General features: G+C 40.9%; 1 protein-coding gene across 9 annotated transcripts in view; it reads right to left on the bottom strand.

Annotated features, from left to right (window-relative positions):
• Positions 1-1,473: 1,473 nt before the first annotated feature.
• The window catches only part of zmiz2.S (zinc finger MIZ-type containing 2 S homeolog), a 42,290-nt gene continuing 31,733 nt past the window's right edge, over positions 1,474-12,030 (bottom strand). For all 9 annotated transcript variants that reach the window (XM_018255120.2, XM_018255118.2, XM_041588126.1 and 6 more), the window contains 10 exons: positions 11,566-11,707; positions 11,187-11,397; positions 9,014-9,119; positions 8,606-8,763; positions 8,202-8,269; positions 7,114-7,182; positions 6,742-6,983; positions 6,385-6,560; positions 5,707-5,904; positions 1,474-3,143 (listed from right to left, as the gene is read on the bottom strand). In XM_018255120.2, coding sequence (XP_018110609.1) covers positions 3,036-3,143; positions 5,707-5,904; positions 6,385-6,560; positions 6,742-6,983; positions 7,114-7,182; positions 8,202-8,269; positions 8,606-8,763; positions 9,014-9,119; positions 11,187-11,397; positions 11,566-11,707 — 1,478 coding nt within the window. In that variant the 3' untranslated portion in view covers positions 1,474-3,035. The remainder of the gene's footprint in view (positions 3,144-5,706; positions 5,905-6,384; positions 6,561-6,741; positions 6,984-7,113; positions 7,183-8,201; positions 8,270-8,605; positions 8,764-9,013; positions 9,120-11,186; positions 11,398-11,565; positions 11,708-12,030) is intronic.

The following is a 12,030-nucleotide window of genomic DNA, read 5'->3' as shown; positions in this document are numbered from 1 at the left end:
AGAGGACTCAGAGCAACATTACTTTGAGGGTTTAATGGTGTATTTATATAGACCTTTCTGATAAAGCTTACTTAGTTTTAGCATTTCCTTCTCCTTTAAAAACTACAGATACTAGAAAATGAAAACAAATTGCAAATTGTCTCAGAATATAACCCTCTACCTCATACTGAAAGTGAACTCAAAGGTGAACAACCCCTTTAATCATTTGGATTTATGGCCGCAACCAGCTTGGGGTAACCCTGTAATAATTCAAGTGTTTTCTAGCATCTATACATACAACTGTGTATAATTCATCAGAGCATGTGTAAAGCCCACTGCAGGGTGCCAAGAGCATATCTGGACACATTTCTTATCCAAAAGAGGACTTGGCACTTGCATTGGTAAATGAGCCCTGTGCCGCTGGCACCAGCAGAAAAGCTTGCACTTATACAAACATTTTGCTTTTAATGATCTAAAGCAGATCTACATAAAGATTTAACAACCTTATTCTGGCCCTACATGGACTGCCAAGGGAAGTATGTGAGGCATCTGCTAAGACAAACACTAGAATAATGTTTGCTTTTATTTGTTCAAAAAGTACAATGGCAAAGATAGAGAGGAATCATTTTTAGAAACACAGATAAGACCTAACTGAAAGATTACAGGCGAAGGTTCAAAAATAGTTCTAAGGCCAATTACACATGGGCCATATTCTTGCACCGTTGTTCAATAGCACTTTGGCCACGGGACAACAGCACTTGAAATTCAAATGTGGTTTTGGCCACTAATCGCCATAAAAGTGAGATTTTGAGCATTTTGTCCTCTGAGCTACAAATTACATCTCTACAAGTTACATCTCACTATTCCACATGGATTCACTCTCTATTAGATTTTAAAGGACAAGGAAACTATGAGCTTTGATAAAGGGCTCCAGTGGCTCGAATTGTTTTTATCAATTTTTTCATTAAAAGGCTCACTAGCCCAAGATATATTTCAGCAGGGCAGGAGAGTCCTGCACTGAACCCATTTCTAAGGCCCAACCACGCAGCCCACTACCCAAACCGTAACCCACATATTTACCCACTTTGATCCGCTACCCAACCCGGACCCGCAACTGTCTTATCCGCAACCCGCCTGTCACCATGAAACAGGAAGTGATGGTGCATCAAAAGTGGGCGGAGACAGAAACAAGTTTTGTAAAACTTTAAAAGGAGTAAAATATAGACAATATTACATAAGATAAGAAATTTAGATGCGACCCACAACCCGACCCACATTTATACCCGCACACGAAAATCCTGCCCTCATTCTGCAGGGTGCCCGCTTTTTTGTGGGTAACCCACAGGTACCTGACCCGCTGAAGGCATGTCACAATTACTATTTTTACTCTGAATAAATTAGTCTCATGGCGTTAGCTGTGCATCCTAAGCAGCTCAAATGGAACAGTCTGGCTCTCCCTCTGGTCCAGCAAGAGGATAAAAATGGAAATCAAGATTTCATTATTATTCTTTTATTTTTGTAAAATGCACATTTTCCAGCACAGAGCACAAACCCTAGATATTTAAATAGAAACCAAATGTCGAGCCCCACACCGGCTTTATGATCCTTGACCCCACTGGTTTAAGTCTGGAGAACGGTAAAGTAAATTTTTGGCATTTTTGTCCCAATTTCAGGAGTGGTATTTTATCTGGAGTAACAGATGGATAATGGTTATATAGGAGGGAGTTTAGGGATGGTCCCTGCTTTCTCCGCATTTCATCAAAGCTTTTATGTTTTTGCCCTGGGATAAATTATTTTAAAAATTCATATTATATGCAAACATAAAATAAAAACATAAATAAAATCAAAACAATGAGTCGGGCCGACCCATCTGAAAATCTCTGCAACTTTGTGCAAACGACACATGTATGTTCTATTGCTGTGAAATAAAAAATAACGATAATCATTGGGACCAGCTAAAGATGGCCCTCACCTTCATCTTGTGACGATTGATGCTGGAGTCAGTGCAGCCTCCATAGAACTGTCCTGTGATATTATCACACATACATATATATAAATATACATATTCTCCCCGCTCTGCTGCAGAGCGAATAATTCAACTAATATCACTGACTAAACAAAAAGTGTTGCATGGAGGAAGGCTCTTGCTTTATTGCATGTTCTGTATTTGCACTAGGCGGGATGCTGGCATGTCTCTACAGGGCCGAGGTTCTGGGCCCAATTTGCAGTTCGTAGGGCAGAATCAAAAGGAGCATTCAGGTGTCCTGTGGTCCCAATTTTCATCCCCTCCCTCTCAAAGAAAAAGGTGGAATACATGGAATATATGAGGCCGACATCAGTATAAGTTATATACAATATTTTTGTACTTTTGGACTTTACAATGATTGCTTCCCGACAGTGTGTGCACACAGATTACACAGATCCACCTTGTGCTCTAAATGTTGCATCACTGGCCAGGCTCCTGGGATGAAGAGGCTGCCAAATCAACCCTGTGGCCCCACATTTCTGTCAGCTGGCACAAGCTGGCCCTTTAAAGGGAAACAGGTATAGGGATAGTTTCAATACCTGTTTGCAGCCAAAGGCTGGCCAAGGTCTGGAGAGTCATACACTCGATCCTATCCTGACAGCTGTGCATCATCAATAAACTTCAAGTTGCTTCAGCCAAGAAAGGGAAACCTGTTTCAATATTATGTCTAGTCACAGACACGGTTTACATGAATGGGATAACAGGACAGTGATTAGGAATGCCTCCCAATCCCTCGGTGCAACAGGTTTTCTTTTTTTTCCCTTTTTTATTTTTTTGTAACAGGTTGAATTAAATAGTGCAATAATCTGCCAACCAGAGCAGGTATATTTTAAGGCTCTGGTGTGATGTTCTTCATATACATCTAGCAGAATAATGCACCTCGGCAACATCTGCCAGTTAGGTGCAACCCTCTGCAGGTCTCTAGCACTGCAGGGTGTCGCTTAGGTTTCATCTTTAGCACGAATCTGGAAGGCTGGGTGATGAAAAAAAGCTGGGAGTAGAAAGATTCAGCTTGAAAGTGGAAGGAGCTTCAGTTGTTCTCAAAGAGAGACAAGAGGTCATCGTTACCACTATTGGGTAGGTCTGCAGGTCCGAGATAGGAGAGAAGTTCCTCTGTGTTTGTCAGTTCAGGGAGAAGCTGGAAGAAAACATATTTGCATGGCATTAGGGAGGAAGGCAATGACTGGAGCTAAGCAAAATATGCAACACTGGAAGAGGAACTGATCAGGAGCAGAGGACATGTGAATGAATACAGTGACTAGAGGGGAAACAAAATGCTCTAGGAGAGGTATGCTGCAATGGTCAGGAAGGAGTTTTCTGTTTTACTTAAAAGAGGCAGAATTGCTAGTTACCCATGCTCAGGATCAATCACAGAATACAATAACACTTTTGCTCAGAGATTGAGCAAGAGAAAAGTGGGTGAGTAGACAAAACAGTGGGCTGCCATGGATAAAAGAAGGTGTTACATGGGTTAAATGGTGACGGACTGGAAGTGGAAGACTATGAATGATCTGTGGAAAACAGGGAGTGCTGTAAAGTATAAGAGACCACAACAAAGACAGAGGAGACGACTGGGTTATTCTAAGGCAGTGATCCCAAACCAGTAGCTTGCCAGCAACATGTTGCTCACCAACCCCTTGGATGTTGCGCCCAGTGGCCTCAAAGCAGGAGCTTAATTTTGAATTCCAGGCTTGGAGGTAAGTTTTGGTTGTATAAAAACCAGGTGTACTGCCAAACAGAGTCTCCTGTAGTCTTCCAGTCCACACAGGGGCCACCAAATTACAGCCCCTATTTGGCACCCCAGGAAGTTTTTACATGCCTGTGTTGTTCACAAACTTTTTTTATTCTTGAATGTGGCTCACGAGTAAAAAAGGTTGGGGACCCCTGTTCTAAAGGATTTAAACTGAGTAAATGACTAAACTCAAAGAGTGAGGCATGGAGGTTACGGAGTGAGAGTAACAGGAAGAACACAGAAACAAGAGATTATCCAAAACAGGAAATGACAAGGACAAATACAAAAAAAAAAAAAGAGAACTATACACTGCAGCAAACGAGGATGGAAAAGTGTATTACAAATCATTTCCTGGTTTAAAAGGAACCTGCTAAATGTCAAGTAATTTGCATAGTGAAGTGCATGTCCAAAAGCCAAGAAGGGATTGCAGTGAGCCTTGCGTGCAGACAGAAACAACGTTCTTTATATTATGGGTGGTGTATCCTGCTTCGTACAGTGTGGGGGAAGAAGCAAGTTTAGTCTGGAGTTTTCCATATGCCTCCTGGTGGTTTTTCTCTGTACTGCTGTTCAGAGACAATGGTGTTTCAAGGTTTAAAAATCACCCCTCATTCATTTCAATGGCAAACTGCCTGACCCACAGGTGCAACACTGTAGCTCAAAAACACTGGCTAATGCAGTTTTGAGAGCAATTTCCAGAAGATGAACTTGCCTTGTCTGCCACTGACCTCAAGTTAAAGCAATACTGTCATGGGAAAACATGTTTTTTTTTCAAAATGCCTCAGTTAATAGTGCTGCTCCAGCAGACTTCTCCATTTTCAAAAGAGCAAATGGATAACGGAATATGGATATATTTAATTTTGAAATTTGACATGGGGCTAGACATATTGTCAGTTTCCCAAGTGCCCCCAGTTGTGTGCTCTGATAAATTCTTTACTCTTGCACTGCAAGTTGGAGTGATCTCACCCTCCTCCCTTTGCAGAAGAATGGGAAGGTAGCCAGATAACAGTTCCCTGGTAGATCTAAGAACAGCTCTCAATAGTAAAACCCATGTCCCATTTAGACCCCATTCAGTTACATGGAGTAGGAGAAACAACAGCCTGCCAGAAAGCACTTCCATAGTGCAGCACTGGCTCTTTCTGAAAGCACATGACCAGGCACAATGACCTGAGATTGGCTGCGTACACACCATTATTACAACTAAAAAAAATACACTTGCTGTTTCAGGAATTAAATTTTATATGGTAGAGTGAATTATTTGCAGTGTAATTTAGAAATAAAAACGACATCATAAAAATTACGACAGAATCGGAAGGAATATGTAAGGATTCGAGGAAAGATATGAGGATATTTATCAAAAGGAGAAACTAAAGCTTGTCACAGGCCATCGGCTATTTCACAGTTCTCTTTTCACTTGTAAGGGATTTTGTAGGGGTTTTGTGAACTCTTACGTCCACCTGTGATAAATGATTTACCCTCTAATAACTCTATACAAGGACATATCTCTATGCCATACAGTGTTGAGCTCTATTTGAACTCTTTAATAAATATACCCAGAGGTTTCCAATTTCATTATCTTCTTTCACCCTTCCTAAATACCTCAAAAATCAATTATTGTAAAAAAAGTGTTTTATAACAAGGACAGTGCTGGAGGGAAACAGCAATGAAATAAAATGACAAAACAAAGAAGATGATATTCATGTGCTTGTCAGTAGTCAGAAGTCTTTCATAAAGAAGCTGTTGCTATTTTAGCTATAATTCCTCAACACTTGCTTTCAGTTTGCCTTACACCTAAGCCAATTTCAAACACACACAGAAACCTTCCCACTATGGACCTCACACCTCTGTGGTGCAGCAAGGGAGAATTAAAGTAACATCACGAGTACAGAGCAGGAGTATTCCCCCATGGACATTATGTTATGCTCTGCAACAAAAAAAACAGAACAAAATGTAGAAAAAAAACAACTCTTACATCCAGTGAAGGCTCTGGGACCTCTGTGCCTGCCATGGCCACATTAGGATTAAATGCCAAATCACCACCAGATTGTGCCATTAGCTGACGGGGTGTGTTTCGGTGGTGGAGCTGATGTGCTGATTGGCTACCAATGTTGGAGGTGTGAGGCGAGTGACTGGGATTGTGCGTAGATTCAATCCGCCCAGAGGGAGGTACCTGCAAAGAGATGGGCCAGAAGACAGTCCAATGAGAGTGAGTCATAATTTAATTCTGTACAGAAAACAGTGCGAAGAGGCAGTTGAAATACACACTTCACAATAACAAGGCCTCAGAAAAGGGATCTTTCCATAATTTGGATCATTCCTTAAGTCTACTAGAAAAGCATTTAAACCAAATAGGCTGGTTTTGCCTCCAATAAGGATTAATTATATCTTGGGATCAAGTAGAAAGTACTGTTTTATTATTACAAAAAAAATTTGGATTATTTGCATAACATGGAGTCTATGGGTGATGGCCTTTTCGGGGCTTTCTAGATAACGGCTCCCACAATAAAACAATACTGCTTTAGTTTCTACTTCTTCCTTGAGCTCTAATCCATATCTGAGCACCAAATGCTTACTGTAGCCATTAAATATATTGTAGCAAACAATAGAAATTTGCATGATTGTTTGCATGTAGACCTAGCATGGTACTCACCTGCCCAGGCATTGGTGGGCCTCCAGCCTTGTCGGAAACCATTAAGGAACTGGGAATGTCAGACTGATAGGAGATAGGTGGTGGTGCTGTGGGGTTAAACTCATTCATAGTTGGTGTGCCAGGATTGGATGTGAAGCCACCATCTGAATATCCGCCTGGGTTCTGAAAACCAGGACCTGTAAGAAGTGAAATATATGTGAGAAATTTATGAACTGATGCAAAACAAACAATGAACTGCGTAAAACGAAAGAAGGAATTTAGTTAAAGACAGAACTAAGGTATTTGGAGAGACAGGCTGTTTGCAATTGCTACTACCCAGAACAAATCCAAAGTTGGTCTCTTAGCAATATTACATACCCTGGTTGGCATAGTCAGAGCTCACACCTCCGGCTGATTGGATATTGTTGAATGGGGAAGAATTTGGTCCCAGAGCTGCTATCAACTCCATGACATTCGGCATCACCATGTGAGCAGGACTGAGACTCCGGCATCGTTTCAGAACTGGCCCATCTGTCTCCTCTTTTATGTGGGTGTCTGGTTTTACCGGGACCGGTTTCCAGCAGCAGGTTGGGTCAATTGTGATCTCTTCATAATCAGAGCTGTAAAAACAACAGTCAGTAAGGAGAGTTCTGACAGTAATAATGAATAATGCCACAGATGCAGACATAACACAAATATCTTTTATCTACACATCTGAAACAAATGTCTCTAGTCCTAGTTTTTACTTACTTTTGAATATACAGTAGGGTTCCCAGCATATACTGGTCAACTTCTAGCCCTTCCAGGAGAGCAGTTTTGCTGTAGGGAAAAACATCGTAAAATCATTAAATCCTTTAACGCTACAAATTAGTTGTGAATTATATAGAACAATATAGTATAGGAATAAAATTGTGAGATGTTGACCCCCTTTATAATGGACTTCAGCTGTCACGTGCCTAGTTACAGCAGACGTGGCATGAAAAATACAGTTATGCAATTTAATCGGAAACACCCCTTGTAGCCTCATAAGCATTTTCAAATATGATGCACGGTCATGCTTTAAGGTCAGATTTTTTTTTTTATGTAAGACAGTAGTATGTGTTTGGAGTGTGGAATCAATTGAATGTTAAAAAAAGGAGTCCTAATGATTTAGGAATCTAATCAACTTGTGCATAGCATAAATTCTTAAAGGTTCAGTGTGAAAATAAAAACTGGGTAAATAGATAGCCTGTGCAAAATAAAAATGTTTCTAATATAGTTAGTTAGTCAAAAAATTAATGTATAAAGGCTGGAGTGACTGAATGTCTAACATAATAGCCAGAACACTACTTCCTGCTTTTCAGCTCTCTATCTCGGAGTTAGTCAGCGGCTTGAAGGGGGGCCACATGGGACATAACTATTCAGTAAGTTTGCAATTGATCCTTAGCATGCAGCCCAGGTTTAAAAGCAACAGTTATGACCCCTGTGTCCCTCCCTCAAGTCACTGATTGGCTACTGCCTGGTAATCAGTGGAAACCAAGAAAGCTGAAAAACAGGAAGTAGTGTTCTGGCTATTATGTTACACATACAGTCACTTCAGCCTTTATAGATTACAATTTTGGTTAATGAACTAAATTAGAAACATGTTTTATTTTGCACAGCCTATTTACCCAGTTTTTATTTTTACACTGAACAATTCCTTTAAAAGTTTGTGTATAGCCACTTGTATTTGAACCAACTTTCAATACATTGCTAGAGAGGGTGCCTCCATGGGTGATATGGTATAGAGTGTTGGGTAGTTGCTGTATCCCAAATAAGCTGTCTGTGCTTAAAGCTACCAGATTATTTTGTTCACTTACTTGCACACTGGACATCGCCATGTCCCTCGTTCACAGTTTAACTGAAGATAGGACTCCAGATCAAAGCACTAAGGAAAACAGAAAAACAATTACAAAGGAGCTGAAAGAATAGAAAAGAAGAAAAGTTCAGGCAAAGTGACACAGGAGAAGGTCGTAAGAGGGAAGAGAGATCATTAATGGTAAAATGAGAGACAGTAAAAGCTGATTGTGAAGAGATAAAAAGACCAGGAAATGCAGACAGTAAAATGAGGTTTAATTGAGCTTTAAAGAGAACAGCTTGAAAGGGAAGCAGGAAACAAACGGCAAGTAAGAAAGTAAATGGTGTCTTAAAAGAGAAACGGAAGGAAAAATCTAAAAAAAACAAGATAGAGAGATCTAAAGCATGGACTTAATCTTCCCCTCACCTGGATATGCCGGCAGTCATGTCCCCTTGCAGGAAGCTGGATTCTCCGGAAGGTTATTGGACATTTCAGAGACACTTTGATGCCGGTTTGTTCTACTCCATCTTCTCCATTAGGTCCTGGAGTTCCTGGAATACTGCCACTGCTGAAATTCCTTTTAACTGGGGAAGAAAGGGTGACTGATTGAATGGGGAGGGACTGGGGTGAAATGTTAAGCGCTAGCATAGGAGATGGCTAGGGTTGCCACCTTTTCTGGAAAAAAAATACCAGCCATCCTATATATTTATAATTTTTCCCTATTAATAACATTGGGATCAACCATCATTTTACCTGCCAGGCCACTAAAATACCGGCCAGGTGCCAACCCTAGGGAAGGCAGGTAAGCCAACAGAAAGGGAGAGTAAGTCTTACTCTTTGTGATGCAGTGTTCAGCCGGAAGCAGTCTCTTCTTTATTAGACCCTGTAGGACCGATCGGACTGATGGCCGGTGGACTAACTGTAGCACAAACAGGTGAGACTAAAAGGAAACAGAATAAAAATATTGATAACCATCATCATGTATAGCTTCCTTATCTTGGTGCTCATACTGCGCTACACCCCGCTAACACCTTTTCTCTTGTTTAAACATAAACTTAAAGGGGAACTATTGTGAAAATGAACATTTAATATACGCTTCATCACACTTAAATATGATACTTTCAAATACAATCAATTAAATATTCTGCATCATTTCTGAAATAATCAAGTTTATGTTCACTATTCCTCTCTAAGCATTTGTTTATCTTCATTCTGTCTTCTTGCAGCATTTGGGTGTCAGATATTCATTGACAGTTAGATCCAATATATCTTATTGAGGAGGCTTCCTTTCCTAGCAGATTGTAACAAACGCCGTGTGCCAGCGCATAAACACTGGCGCGCATAGACTTAGGCACATAAACGCCGGTATTCGTCAATTTAGGCGCCGGCGTCAAAACGCTGGCGCACGTCAAAACGGACACTCCCGCCAAAACACTTAGGTGTAATTACCTAATAATGGTGCGCCCAGTCCCCTATTGGCTGTTGATGTGCCTGTCCTTCCTCAGCCTGCTCCTGATTGGTTCCTGCTCCCTTAAATACCTTCCACCTCTCCTTGCCCAAGCTGGCTTCAGTTTCTACTGTTCCGCTAAAGCCCTGGTTGTCTGTGTTCCCATTTGATCCTCTGCCTGTTTTCCTGGACCTTCGCTGCCTGAAACCGACCTTTGCCTGAAACTTGACTTCGCTTTCGTATGATCCTTTAGTACCTCGCTTCTCTGACTTCTGGAACTGACCTTGCCTGAACCTGACTACGTTCTTGCCTGATCCCTCGTACTACGCTTTCTAACACGATTGGCTCCTTTGCCGTCTCCACCGCAGAAAACCCGGGGCCCCAAAAGGGCGTTGGTGAAGACCGGAGCTGTAGAGGAGTTCCCGTTGCCACCAGTGCTCCGTGGACCAGCCATCTTCCCATGGGATCCCAGGTAACAGAACGTTACACAGATGTATTAGAGCTCACTCAAATAACTGACTCCAGTACAAATGAAATAACTGCCTTTTGCAAAAATCCTGCATGTAGAGACATGATGTCTGGTGATTTTAATTAGGGTTGCACCGAATCCATAATTCGGTTCGGAACTCTGCCTTTTTCAGCAGGATTCTCATGAATCCTTCCACCCGGCCAAATACGGATTTGCATATGCAAATTATGGGCAGGGAGGGAAATTGTATGACTTTTTGTCACAAAACAAGGAAGTAAAAATGTTTTCCCCTTCCCACCCCTAATTTGCATATGATTTGGATTCGGTTTGTTATTCGGCTGAATCTTTTTTGAAGGATTCAGGGGTTCGGCCGAAATCCAAAACAGTGGATTTGATGCATCCCTAATTTTAATAGAATGAGCTCTAATACATATTCTAGGCAAAAGGAGCCCCCCCTATAAGATATATTGGATCTAACTGTCAATGATTATCTGACACCAACTCCTGCATGAAGAGAGAATAAGAGAAACTGATGTGGAGAGAGGGATAGTGAAGATAAACTTGATTATTTAGAAACGGTACAGAATTTTTAATTGATTATATTTAGAAAATGTCTTATTTCAGTATGCTGAGGCTTATATTAAATTTTCATTTTTGCGATGGTTCCCCTTTAAACTAATAAGACCCATGTTTTTCTTGTTGGTCGGTACAGGTGTACTATACTAAAGATACAACAGGAAATGACTTCTTCTGGGCTCCTGAAAATAGAACACTGAAAAATATGTTCTCTGTCCTGTTTCCTGTAAGCGCTGTGACATTTTAGAATTAGTCTTCATTTAAGCAGCACAGTTTTATTTTATGATACCATTGTTTAGATGTTTTCCCCCATAAGTCACTTTTCTATGGTGTCACCAACTTTCTATCTTTCTTATCATGTCGCCCACTGCTTTTCATGTCCTATCATACAGCACATGTCCCTTCCTTTGTTAATCAGAAACCTGCAACCATCAGATCCCAAACTGCTGCCAAACTACTTTTTTTTCATTCAATCCTTTTACTTTTAAGTCATATGCTAGGAACATGATACTCACACAGCAGCAGGCGCTGACAGTGATCTGGATGCTGTTCCTGCCAGGCTGGCAAACCTGTTTTAGGTACAGAGGTTTGTGGGAAGTCTTGTTGTCCCCACGCTCAATGCTCAGCGGAGTAGAGTTCACGCTAACTTGCACTGAGCATGGCCAGTTAGTATTCATCTGCCGATCCTCATGGTGGTAGCACTTAAACTGCAGTTCCAGGTCAGGCCTGAGGAGGGAGTGGTATTAGTGTTTGTTGCAGCCTAAACCTATTATTCCTTCATATCATCAACAGCGCTTCACAACAAATAAATGGCAAAGAGAATGAAGTGTTCCAGACTATATAAATACATACACAAGCTGCTGACCATTCGTATGCATAGGAGAAAATACAGACCTCATCATAAGCGTCTTGTACACGGACTCCCGCAGGTGGAACACATGGTTACTGACAGCCAGGTTATGTTGGAGTCGGAATGGTTCCAGCACAATTCCATCACGCACAGGGAATGTCAGTCGTAATTCATCATTGGAGCTACCTGGGGTATAAGAGCCAGTGTCCATTAAACCTCAAATTTATTATTCAGGTCTGCCTATATTTTACCCCGAATACTTAGTTCTTATGAAAATGTATTGGTAGACTAAATAAACTTCCCCATGATTGTTTAATAGGCAAATTATGACATATGTGCGCTTTTGTAAGGCTAAAGATAGCTGAAAATACATAGTACTTGCATTCCGGCTTATAAACTTACAAAAACATAGGAGTTTAATGCTGTAAATAAATGCTAGAATAGGGCACAATATTCAAGAACTATACATAGTTAAAGGGATACTGTCATGGGAAAAAAAAAATTTTTCA

This window comes from Xenopus laevis, chromosome 3S (assembly GCF_017654675.1).
Source record: "Xenopus laevis strain J_2021 chromosome 3S, Xenopus_laevis_v10.1, whole genome shotgun sequence".
NCBI classification, from domain to species: domain Eukaryota; kingdom Metazoa; phylum Chordata; class Amphibia; order Anura; family Pipidae; genus Xenopus; species Xenopus laevis.
Note: the sequence above shows the minus strand (reverse complement) of the source record. Positions and strands in the feature narration are given on the sequence as shown.